The sequence below is a fragment of the Pseudochaenichthys georgianus genome, chromosome 23 (genome assembly GCF_902827115.2).
Source record: "Pseudochaenichthys georgianus chromosome 23, fPseGeo1.2, whole genome shotgun sequence".
Lineage (NCBI taxonomy): Eukaryota > Metazoa > Chordata > Actinopteri > Perciformes > Channichthyidae > Pseudochaenichthys > Pseudochaenichthys georgianus.
Window position 1 is genome coordinate 13,299,405 of NC_047525.1, and position 12,364 is coordinate 13,311,768.

The window sequence follows — 12,364 nt, forward strand, 5'->3', positions numbered from 1 at the left end:
CGTCAGTCATTGTATCTTACGGCCAAAGGGTGTCATAACTGTGCATACTTTGAAATAAAGAGGGATGCCTTTAGTTTTACGCAGTTACACCAGATTTACTTTTCGCTCAACATGTTTGATTCTATTGTAGATACTGTCCAATTTAAAAACGGGATTAGGCACCCTCGGACATTATGACCAGAGACTGTAGCTATTTTGATGTGAAATTGACTGACTTGACTAGCAAATAAAGCGTGCGTAAAGTGTGCGTAAAGTAGTTTCATTTGATAGCTCCCTCTCGCTTTTTTCTCCAACTACGTTGAAAGCTGTAACCAAAAATGTCCCCCCTCCTTTGAATACACCCGAAATAACAAGACAGAGAAAATAATTCAGTAGCAAATCATTTTATTGTTGGACTAGATGTGTAGAAAATATGCTTATAAGACTTGTCCAACATCAGTTTATGTGAAGACAATAAGAGCTGGCAGTGTAAAGAGACAATGCATGGCCATCGCGCTCGGTTTGGACAATAGCTGCATACGTTTTGATCATTGTGAACTTCATAACATAATGCAATAACATGGTTTTGCTATTAAATAAGACACATTGGTGCTAGAATAAAACTTCGGAGTGTCAAACTCCTTCTGGAAACCTCATGAACAGAAGAGCCAGAGAATAATAGACTACACGTCTATAGGCAGGAGGTATAGAAGCAACTTCGTAATATATAGACAAAATATATACAAAAGGATGTGTACAAAACATCTATAAATCTCTTACATACAAAATATCTTAATATATTTCAAAAAAGCGTTTGATATAGACATTTATAGAATAAATCCTCGACTTGGAAGCATTTTCTGAATTGAAACGTCTGCGAGGTTTACCAAAGGGTTTGAGTTCTGTGATTGGATTTAGCATAGTTAAAGAGCCACGTATTAAAATGTCTTTAATGTGAAGAGCACGATTTCACTTTTTTTGTTTATCATGGGCACAGAAGCGGATTCCCACGCTGTCAGGAGACTCGTCTTCCTTTAATCCTTTGGCGCTGATCTCCGGCCTGAGTTTTTAGGACTTTAAGGCCGTGTTTGTCTGGGAGAGCCGGGGGTAACCCGGGACGAAAACACGTTTACAGTGCGTCTTGTTCATGAGGACAGCCTGCCTCCTCCGGGACCATCCCAAGCGCACCTCCACAGTAAAGTGAGTAGATCTATACATCTGAGGAGAGGAAGGAAATAAAGGTTAATGCACTGTTCAGGACTGTTATTTGAATCATCTATAATCATGTATGTTATAAATTCTGATATGAACTTGTCTTACCTATTATAGATGCTCAGAACCAGTTGGTGAAGTCTAGCAGCTCCTGCTCCTCCGGACTGAGGGCGTCGTATGAGCCCTCGTCCGATGAGTACGAGGACACCGGTGAACCTGCCATAGAGTTCATGTCAGCGGTGTATCCCTGCGACATGGCGGGCGACAGGACGCCGGACTGAAAGGCTGCGCTCACCGCGTCGTGTTCATCCAGCAGCTGCTGCAGTGCCCGGATGTACTCCACGGCTGAGCGCAGCGTCTCCACTTTGCTCATCTTCTTGTTGGCGGCTCCGTTGGGGACGTGCTCGCGCAGAGTAGCGAACCCGTTGTTGACCAGCTTCACCCGGTTACGCTCCCTCTCGTTCCTCCGTGCCACTGCGTGCGGCTGCTGTGGTGGCAGACTGTAGCCAAACCCCGCGAAGTTCAGTCTCCGCTTGCACCGCAGCAGCTCCGGGGAGGATGAGCGCTGCCTCTTGGGCTGCTTGGAGCCTGACTTCCCGCTGCTGCTGCTGCTGCTGCCACTCGGGCTCAGAGGGACGCTCTGCGCGGATGAGAAGAAGCAGGCAGGCGGCATCAGCTGCTGCTGGCTCATGTTAATCTCCATTTTAGCTGTGTAGTCCATTCCCAGTAAAAACATAAATAAAAAAGATTCAGCAAGTCTTGAGGAGGTGCGTCCCGCTCGTGCCGTTCACGTGTTGACGTGTGCTTGTTTCAGTGGGGGCAGTCCTCTGGGATGATGCCTCGCGCACTCCTCAAAGCTTCTCTGAGTCCTCGAGTTGAGACGCCACTGCTTTTCAATGCGTCTGGATGTGGGACTGGCCACGCCCTCCGGTCGCGTGGATTCACCTTGGGCTCCTGCCCGGTGCCGGTGCATTGCGCGCGCCGGACGCGTGCCACTTGAAGCACTAAACAAACAGTCAGTGGTGAGTTGTTTTCTTTTCTATCTCAGTGTGTCAGTGAGTTGAGCGGCGGAGCGGAGAGAAACGTGTCCAACAAAGTTTTAGGACAAGAGGCAGTACATTAAAACAGTGTTTGTTCCAAACTGTTGTGTTCATTTTAATGCGTGAATTAAGTCAGACCGTTTTACACATTTTTAAGGGTTATATGTCCAGTTTTGTAATTATTATTATTTGTATCACTGGGTAATTTACGGAACCTTTGAGAAGATAGAAGATTTGACCAAATATCAGCCCATCAGTCATCTGTGCTGAAAAGTCATAGTCATATGGACTTTTTTGAAGTTAACATCAGGACTTCCTTTGTTTCCCGGTGCTGACGTAGACCACTTTAAGTTGGTTAAGATGTTTAGAGAATTCACGAATTACGTTTCAAAGTCTCATGTCAACAGGTGACATCAAAACAATCACACCAAGAGAGTGTATTCAAAATAGATTCTGATCATTTATAGAAAATAAAGGGAAAGTGTTTTGAAGAACAGATGTTTGGTCTATTTTAAAATGTCCCGGTTCCTCTGAGTAATAGAGCTTAAGAAATGAGGATCTGTACAAATATCACAAGGTGCACTTGATTACCTTCGCGCAGTATCAGATTAACTCTCCCATGAGTCACATTCACGACACAAACAATGTCTCTGCCTCTCTTTTAAGGCTCCGCAGGTATAATTATAATGTAATAAATACTAGTAAACACTTTGAAGAGCAATTCCAAAGCATGCTTTGTAAAGCTAGCTTTTTTTCAATGAAAGACACTCAGCCCTCATGCATAGAAATGAGGGAAGCAAGCCAGAGAGAGAAAGAGAGGGGTGCTTTTCCCTTTCATAGATTAGCAAGACACTAATCTCATTAAAGTGCCCAGCAGTGAACATGCCGTCCACTCCGCCCTGCCCTGTAATCAGCCCGGGACACACGGCTGATCTCAGATGGATCGGGACTGGCTAGCAGCTGGCCCAGGCCCGGCCCTCTTTCATGGAAGGAAGTCCTTACCAACTGAAAGGCAGGAGGAACATGAGAATCGGCAAAATGCCAGAAGGATTATTCCCCCTCCCCCAACAATTATCACCTTGACTGCGTTAACAGTGCAAACAGGTGCACTCAAACAAGGCAGGTAATACGAGGCTACCTGAGTCACACACACAAACACACCCACTTGTGCTTAGAGTGAGGCCAATTGACGTTTTTACACTGTTATTTATGAAAATTGTTATTATTATGATGCAGCAACTGTTCCTGTTCCTCCTGGAGGAGCAGCATGGGGACGCTGGAGCTCTGCAGGGCTTCATCAGCACGGAGCAGCTTCTTCTGGAGCTGAAGGCCGGAGGAATCCATCTGGAGCAGGAGGAGGCCATCAGGCTGGAGCTGAAGAGCACACCCCCCCTCGACCTGCTGGACTTCCTGGCCCATCTGCCCCTCTTCATGCTCATCCACAAGTCTGTCATCGCCAACCCTCTCGATGACTACAGCAACCTCTGAGCTCTTTCACTGCAATGCCAGGTATCAGCCTCACTGCCACGATACAATCAGTACTGTACGAACAGAGAGCTTAGATTCAAGGGAATGAATTAGGCACTGTGGTATTATGAAAAAAGCTTCACAACAGCTTCTCCGAACTCTTTCCGACATCCACGATATCTCAGACTTGGAGAAAAGAACTACAGGAATGTCAACAACATGTTGGAAAGATAGCTGCCAATATAAATCCGCCAAGAGCCAAAATAGTCAGCTTTTGACATATCTGATGCCTTTGGAAATAGTGTTATAAATTACTGCAAGCTTGTTAGTGGTTTACAACAAATTAAACTGTAAAAACATTCAAATAAAACGTGTGCTCTTGTTTTAGGCATGGACAAACTGTGTTTTTGGGCCAGCTAGACATTTTAAAGGGGACCTATCATGCAAAATGCACTTTTTGATGTCTTTTATACATAAATATGTGTCAGGGACTCTCAAAGTGACAGAAAACGAAACCCTCTCTCTCTTTTCCTCTGTACCCACAGCTTTAAAAAAAAAAAAAAAAAAGGGGGGGTGCTTGTCAACTTACCCGATAGGCGATGACTGCAGAAAGGATCAATTTCCATAGACCCCCATGTTAAAATGCCCAACTTTACAGCAGAATAAAACTGTTACATGCAATACAATTATTCGGGATATAGTTAGATTCCACCTTCATGATTATGAATTGGTGAAGTGCATTTTTTTATAAAACCGCAACCCTTTATTTTATATTAGGTCTAAAGTTTCTGCTAAATTAGGGCATAGTCACTTTGATGAACAGGTACGTGCCTCACTGTCAGCTAACAGCACCTTGTCCCTCGGCTAGGCTACAACGTTAGCTAGTTGTAGTTACTGTACTTGATATATATACAGTTTAGTTTATGATTCAGCCTTGGGTAATACTTTATAGTCTATCGCTATGACGCCCATAATGTTAAACGGGAGCAAATGTTAAAAGGGGACTGTTCTCGCAGGGCTGCAAAAGAGGGGCTATGAGGCAGTGTGAGGCATGGCTACAATGGGGGATCTGTTTGGTATTTTAAGCAAAACACTTCACAGACATGTTTTGTATAGGTATGGCCCTACAATATATGTTTCCAATATAGAATAATAGGTCCACTTTAAATGTACTTAGTTTCACTTATGACTTCCCCAGAAGCTTGATATTTGCATCATCAATGGGATAATGAGAGATGTGTTTCGAACATTTATCAAGAAAACGCACATAAAGCTGTTTCCTCTTGCCACATTGAGTCTTATATGGCTGTAAAGTGCTGTCTATGGTCCTGAAATGTTCTGCAGCACTGAACAAAGTATTGCATTAGAAACAGCTTTAAATGTGCCACAGAACTATTATATTATTTGCAATAAATAAATGCTGCTTTGGCGGCGAGGTTCATTTCCTGATGCAACACACTGCTTATTGTTCTGCAGTGAACAACAATATTTGAGCCGCTCAGCCTGTTGTTCTCTTCCATCCAACTTAATCAACACTGATGAATGATATTCAATAAGATATTCATCTGAAATAGTTTGAGCCATTGTTTTGCTTCAGCTTTGCCAATTAGATTCGGCCCTTCTCCCCTGCGGTTCGTACCGCTCTACGACAGACATAGAACATGATGCAGTGTGACAGGCAGCAGAGCAGGATGGTCACATCAGGAGCGTTTTGTACACAACATTGTCATCATGGAAAAAAACCTTCACTAATGTGAACCTGTTTTTTTTATTGACTTTTAAAAGGTCCCATGTCATGGCCATTTCTACAGATCATATTTCCATTGTTGAGGTATACTAGAATAGATTTAAATTGTGCAATTTTCCAAAATCACATTGGTTTCTCATACAGCATCTCTGTATAGTACAGTATGTGTATTCACCAGGTATTCACACTCTGTCCTAAACAGCTTGTTGGAGCTCCTGCTGGAAAAAGAGAAATGTCCAAACGAGGCGTTCTGGGGCAGCATAGACAGGTATTTTCTGTGTTAGAGTTTTACTCGCTACAGGGTGTACTTTGAGTGTTTGTGACTCTGCAGACCATTTACATGCAGAAAAACCTTCATAACACACAAGGGGGTGGGTAATAACCAGAAAAGCATGACATGGGACCTTTAATGTTTATTGTACTGCATGGAACTTACTTTTATGTCAAATGTATCAGAATTAGATTTCTTCATTATTTCTGGGGAAGTTGGGTTTTGTGACAGTTGTGCCATTTTAAAATATAATAACAAATAGATAGATTAAATAAACTATTATACAATTTAATACAAGCATTTATATAAACATAACATAAGAAGTTAAAGTTAGTATGTTCATTTTAAATAATAAATAAGGTTAAGATATTTCTAAAAACATAAGAAATTAAGTAAAAAGATATATAAATATTACTATCGACTTTGTCTTCAGTCAGCATTTTCTTCCTCATTTACTTTCACTTTTGAAACACAGGCAATTTGTGTATACTACATAAGGTTATTTATTCTTTTTAAATGACAGTATTAGCTCTGACACAAAAGACGTCTCCAAAGTTTAACATTACTCAAATAGTTTTGTTTGGGCTCTTGAGAACTGACTTTTTGTGTATTTGCGCCATTTATTAACAGCTACATACTTGTACTGCTAAATCTACCACAGAGCTGAAAATGTTGCCCTTAATTTCTTCTTCAAATCTGATACTATTTCTAATGATATAATACAACAACAAAATCTATTTAAAGTGAGTTGTATTGTAAGTCATTGGGAAGCAGGCATAAACATTCCAGTTATGTTTTTGCCTCAAAGAAAGATGTCCACATGTTTGCATACTGATTGGTAGGAATGAAACCCCCCAATAAAAACCTGTTGCCCCCCCTGACCAGAAGCCTTAGTTAGGACTAAGTCAATGTTTACAGTGAATTAGTGCTACAATGCTACATCAGAAACAGCAAACCTTTTTCTACATGTTTAAGTGAAGCATATGAGTTGAACCTGCTAATATGCTAAACATCGTAGTAAAGTATTTTATAATCACATGTATGCATTAACTTTGGTCTAATACACACACAATGTACTTAATTAACTTCTTGACATGTTGTTTGTGATTAGTATTCATTTGTATTTCATTGGCTATTTGTATATTGTCCTTTATTAGAAATGAATTGTTCAATTATCATTTATTTGTTTATCCAAATAAACAAAAGAAATGAAAAATGCCAATGGATTTGAAGTGTGTTATGTTAAAAGCCCGACTAACTGAAAAGGCTTGTCAATCAGAATAGGGAACACAACACAGTATTTTTGATTTAACATGATGAATGTGCTAATCCTAAATATTTAAAGACGTTTTAACATTACCATTCCATAGCTGACGAGCACTTTGGAAACCAGTCATACTTAAAGATTATACAAATCTGGCGATACTTTTGTAAACATGTTCATATCTTAACCAAAATACAATTAATCCCTTTAATGATTTGTATTGCTGTTATTAAATGACTTGGGACAACTATGTTTTAAAAAAAAACATAAGTCTATAGTTTAAATGGAAATTAATAAAAATGTGCTAATGTATACTACTCTGACTAGTTCTGCCTCACCTTATTTTTGCACTTTTCAATTTTTCAAGGGACCCCCTTATGGCCCCTTGGTGGTCCATGACATCCTTTGAGAAAATCCCTGTACACGCTATCTCTGTGGATGAAATGTAAAATGTTGGTAACATTCCATTTTATGTTTGATTCAATAAGAGTCAAATGTGGAAATTTCGTAATTTTATAAAATATCTAAGTTAAATATTTCAAAACTTTAAAGACCAGCTAAAGTGCTCTGACACACACACACACACACCACACACACACACACACACACACACACACACACACACACACACACACACACACACACACACACACACACACACACACACACACACACACACACACACACACACACACACACACACCCCTTTCCAGGTGGTGAGTTCTTGTGTGTTCAGCCTGCTGTCATGAAGCACACGCCATCAGCCAGTTCAGCTCTGTGTCTCCACTCGACCACCGCACAGACCCATTCACTCATTAGAGCAGACACGCGTCCGCCGGCAGCCTCCGCCCTATACCTGTCAAACTTAGTTTTGCAGAAACACACAAGCTCTACCTCCACATCTGTTGGTGGTCGCAAAAGTGTGGTCATTCCACTGCCATTCCCTTTGTGTAATGTAAAGTATGCTATAAGACGGTTCAATCAAGTTTAAATAAGTTTTAATCAAAGTTTCACTTCATTTGCGAAGTTTGGATGAAAAATAGGCTCATCTATTATCTATATTACTGCTTTGGTGCTTTCTTAAAGTGTATCCTGTTTGTGTGCACGAACTTTATATATCGTGAATTCACTTTATTTATATATATATTTTAATGCAAGGAACAGTTAACGCCCCGTTTAAAGCTGCACCAATCTCTTCGTGGTATGCAGATCAAACTACGAGGACATAAAACTCGACTGAAAGAATTAATAACTTTTTGAAAGTGATACATTATTTTTGCTAGGATTCTGATACTTTAAAATACCAAATTTAAGAAAAATACGTCGTCAGTCATTGTATCTTACGGCCAAAGGGTGTCATAACTGTGCATACTTTGAAATAAAGAGGGATGCCTTTAGTTTTACGCAGTTACACCAGATTTACTTTTCGCTCAACATGTTTGATTCTATTGTAGATACTGTCCAATTTAAAAACGGGATTAGGCACCCTCGGACATTATGACCAGAGACTGTAGCTATTTTGATGTGAAATTGACTGACTTGACTAGCAAATAAAGCGTGCGTAAAGTGTGCGTAAAGTAGTTTCATTTGATAGCTCCCTCTCGCTTTTTTCTCCAACTACGTTGAAAGCTGTAACCAAAAATGTCCCCCCTCCTTTGAATACACCCGAAATAACAAGACAGAGAAAATAAATTCAGTAGCAAATCATTTTATTGTTGGACTAGAGTGTAGAAAATATGCTTATAAGACTTGTCCAACATCAGTTTATGTGAAGACAATAAAGAGCTGGCAGTGTAAAGAGACAATGCATGGCCATCGCGCTCGGTTTGGACAATAGCTGCATACGTTTTGATCATTGTGAACTTCATAACATAATGCAATAACATGGTTTTGCTATTAAATAAGACACATTGGTGCTAGAATAAAACTTCGGAGTGTCAAACTCCTTCTGGAAACCTCATGAACAGAAGAGCCAGAGAATAATAGACTACACGTCTATAGGCAGGAGGTATAGAAGCAACTTCGTAATATATAGACAAAATATATACAAAAGGATGTGTACAAAACATCTATAAATCTCTTACATACAAAAATATCTTAATATATTTCAAAAAAGCGTTTGATATAGACATTTATAGAATAAATCCTCGACTTGGAAGCATTTTCTGAATTGAAACGTCTGCGAGGTTTACCAAAGGGTTTGAGTTCTGTGATTGGATTTAGCATAGTTAAAGAGCCACGTATTAAATAATGTCTTTAATGTGAAGAGCACGATTTCACTTTTTTTGTTTATCATGGGCACAGAAGCGGATTCCCACGCTGTCAGGAGACTCGTCTTCCTTTAATCCTTTGGCGCTGATCTCCGGCCTGAGTTTTTAGGACTTTAAGGCCGTGTTTGTCTGGGAGAGCCGGGGGTAACCCGGGACGAAAACACGTTTACAGTGCGTCTTGTTCATGAGGACAGCCTGCCTCCTCCGGGACCATCCCAAGCGCACCTCCACAGTAAAGTGAGTAGATCTATACATCTGAGGAGAGGAAGGAAATAAAGGTTAATGCACTGTTCAGGACTGTTATTTTGAATCATCTATAATCATGTATGTTATAAATTCTGATATGAACTTGTCTTACCTATTATAGATGCTCAGAACCAGTTGGTGAAGTCTAGCAGCTCCTGCTCCTCCGGACTGAGGGCGTCGTATGAGCCCTCGTCCGATGAGTACGAGGACACCGGTGAACCTGCCATAGAGTTCATGTCAGCGGTGTATCCCTGCGACATGGCGGGCGACAGGACGCCGGACTGAAAGGCTGCGCTCACCGCGTCGTGTTCATCCAGCAGCTGCTGCAGTGCCCGGATGTACTCCACGGCTGAGCGCAGCGTCTCCACTTTGCTCATCTTCTTGTTGGCGGCTCCGTTGGGGACGTGCTCGCGCAGAGTAGCGAACCCGTTGTTGACCAGCTTCACCCGGTTACGCTCCCTCTCGTTCCTCCGTGCCACTGCGTGCGGCTGCTGTGGTGGCAGACTGTAGCCAAACCCCGCGAAGTTCAGTCTCCGCTTGCACCGCAGCAGCTCCGGGGAGGATGAGCGCTGCCTCTTGGGCTGCTTGGAGCCTGACTTCCCGCTGCTGCTGCTGCTGCTGCCACTCGGGCTCAGAGGGACGCTCTGCGCGGATGAGAAGAAGCAGGCAGGCGGCATCAGCTGCTGCTGGCTCATGTTAATCTCCATTTTAGCTGTGTAGTCCATTCCCAGTAAAAACATAAATAAAAAAGATTCAGCAAGTCTTGAGGAGGTGCGTCCCGCTCGTGCCGTTCACGTGTTGACGTGTGCTTGTTTCAGTGGGGGCAGTCCTCTGGGATGATGCCTCGCGCACTCCTCAAAGCTTCTCTGAGTCCTCGAGTTGAGACGCCACTGCTTTTCAATGCGTCTGGATGTGGGACTGGCCACGCCCTCCGGTCGCGTGGATTCACCTTGGGCTCCTGCCCGGTGCCGGTGCATTGCGCGCGCCGGACGCGTGCCACTTGAAGCACTAAACAAACAGTCAGTGGTGAGTTGTTTTCTTTTCTATCTCAGTGTGTCAGTGAGTTGAGCGGCGGAGCGGAGAGAAACGTGTCCAACAAAGTTTTAGGACAAGAGGCAGTACATTAAAACAGTGTTTGTTCCAAACTGTTGTGTTCATTTTAATGCGTGAATTAAGTCAGACCGTTTTACACATTTTTAAGGGTTATATGTCCAGTTTTGTAATTATTATTATTTGTATCACTGGGTAATTTACGGAACCTTTGAGAAGATAGAAGATTTGACCAAATATCAGCCCATCAGTCATCTGTGCTGAAAAGTCATAGTCATATGGACTTTTTTGAAGTTAACATCAGGACTTCCTTTGTTTCCCGGTGCTGACGTAGACCACTTTAAGTTGGTTAAGATGTTTAGAGAATTCACGAATTACGTTTCAAAGTCTCATGTCAACAGGTGACATCAAAACAATCACACCAAGAGAGTGTATTCAAAATAGATTCTGATCATTTATAGAAAATAAAGGGAAAGTGTTTTGAAGAACAGATGTTTGGTCTATTTTAAAATGTCCCGGTTCCTCTGAGTAATAGAGCTTAAGAAATGAGGATCTGTACAAATAATGGGCATAATTCATATTAAAAAGTAAAAAATATGTTTATCCTCTATCTTTTGATTTTTCTTTGCAGCTGCGGCTGTGGTGCTGAAAGAAGTCTCGTCTCTGCGAAACATCCAGATTTGACATCCTCCACCACCACGCTCCTCATGCTGGAGTCTTTCTGAGAGCTCTCGTAAATCAGATGCTCGCTGGCGTTTCAACTCAAACGGGGTCTAATTGTATTGTTAACATTAGTCGCGTCTGAATACCGCTCATTTGAAGGACCATTGTGCACCAGAGGCCGAATGTTCCACTTTGATTAGAGCAGATCCTTAGCCTGGAACAGGCGGAACGGAGGGGCGCAGAACTGCGGAGGGGCCCTCAGAAGCTGATGGGAGGGGCTTTGTGTATGATTTGATACACTCGATAATGTTACTGTAGCGTGGACGCGGAGTGTTCTGTCCATTATTGTCGCTTTGAAAAGTGCACAATGATAAAACACGTCTGTCCGCGCGGAACAAAACCAAGACCAAACTGTATTACCCTCTCTTTTTGTCAGTGTGTTTTATGTGTGTGTATGTGCGCGTGTCTGTGTGTGGGTGTGTTTATGCTCGTGTATATGTAGAAAGCTCTATAACGCATGAAAAATTAGACATAGTTGTTTTTCAGTTTTTGCGTAATTGATCAGTTTTTGCGCATTAGGCTCTCCCCAATCCGCGTTTCAAGGCATTCCCTGCATGTGTACAACTATTGCATATGTGCGTGTGATTGCGCGTGCCCGTTTGATGCGTGTAAGTGCAGTGACAGAGAATACCAGCTCGCTTCACTTTCTGTACTTCTCTATCAGTGTGTGTATTTTTGTGCGTGAGTATAATATATTCTGTGTGTGTGCAAGTGTTTTTCTGCGCGCGCGCAAATGACCTCTGTTCCCCCTCTTTATTTATGTGCGAGAGGGGATTGTAATAAATTGTGCAATTTTTCAGTGGCATTCAAAATCAAGCTTGCATTGAGGAACCCCCAAGCCCCCCCCCCCCCCTCCACACACATACACACGCACACCCCACCAATACTTTTCTTTTATATCCCTCCCCCTTATTCTCCCTCTCGCCCCCTTATTTTCGCCCAGCAAGAGAGTTTAGAAAAGAAGCGTGGGTTCTATTCAGCCTCCCCCTGCACCCCTTCACCATCGCCCGGCTTTCTGAAACCTATCCATGCCCTGTCAGTGTTCTTCCAGAGTCCAATTAGCGCTTTGTGAGGACTCTCTCTCTCTCTCTATCT

General features: G+C 42.2%; 2 protein-coding genes across 2 annotated transcripts; both read right to left on the reverse strand.

The window, feature by feature from the left end:
* Positions 1-1,312: 1,312 nt before the first annotated feature.
* Positions 1,313-1,927, reverse strand: LOC117439378 (achaete-scute homolog 1a). Its single transcript, XM_034075290.1, has one exon. The coding sequence runs from the start codon at positions 1,925-1,927 to the stop codon at positions 1,313-1,315; it is 615 nt and encodes a 204-aa protein (XP_033931181.1).
* Positions 1,928-9,621: 7,694 nt separating this feature from the next.
* Positions 9,622-10,236, reverse strand: LOC117468258 (achaete-scute homolog 1a). The gene has a single exon (XM_034112274.1). It carries the CDS (start codon positions 10,234-10,236, stop codon positions 9,622-9,624), a length of 615 nt encoding a protein of 204 aa, XP_033968165.1.
* Between the last annotated feature and the right edge of the window lie 2,128 nt (positions 10,237-12,364).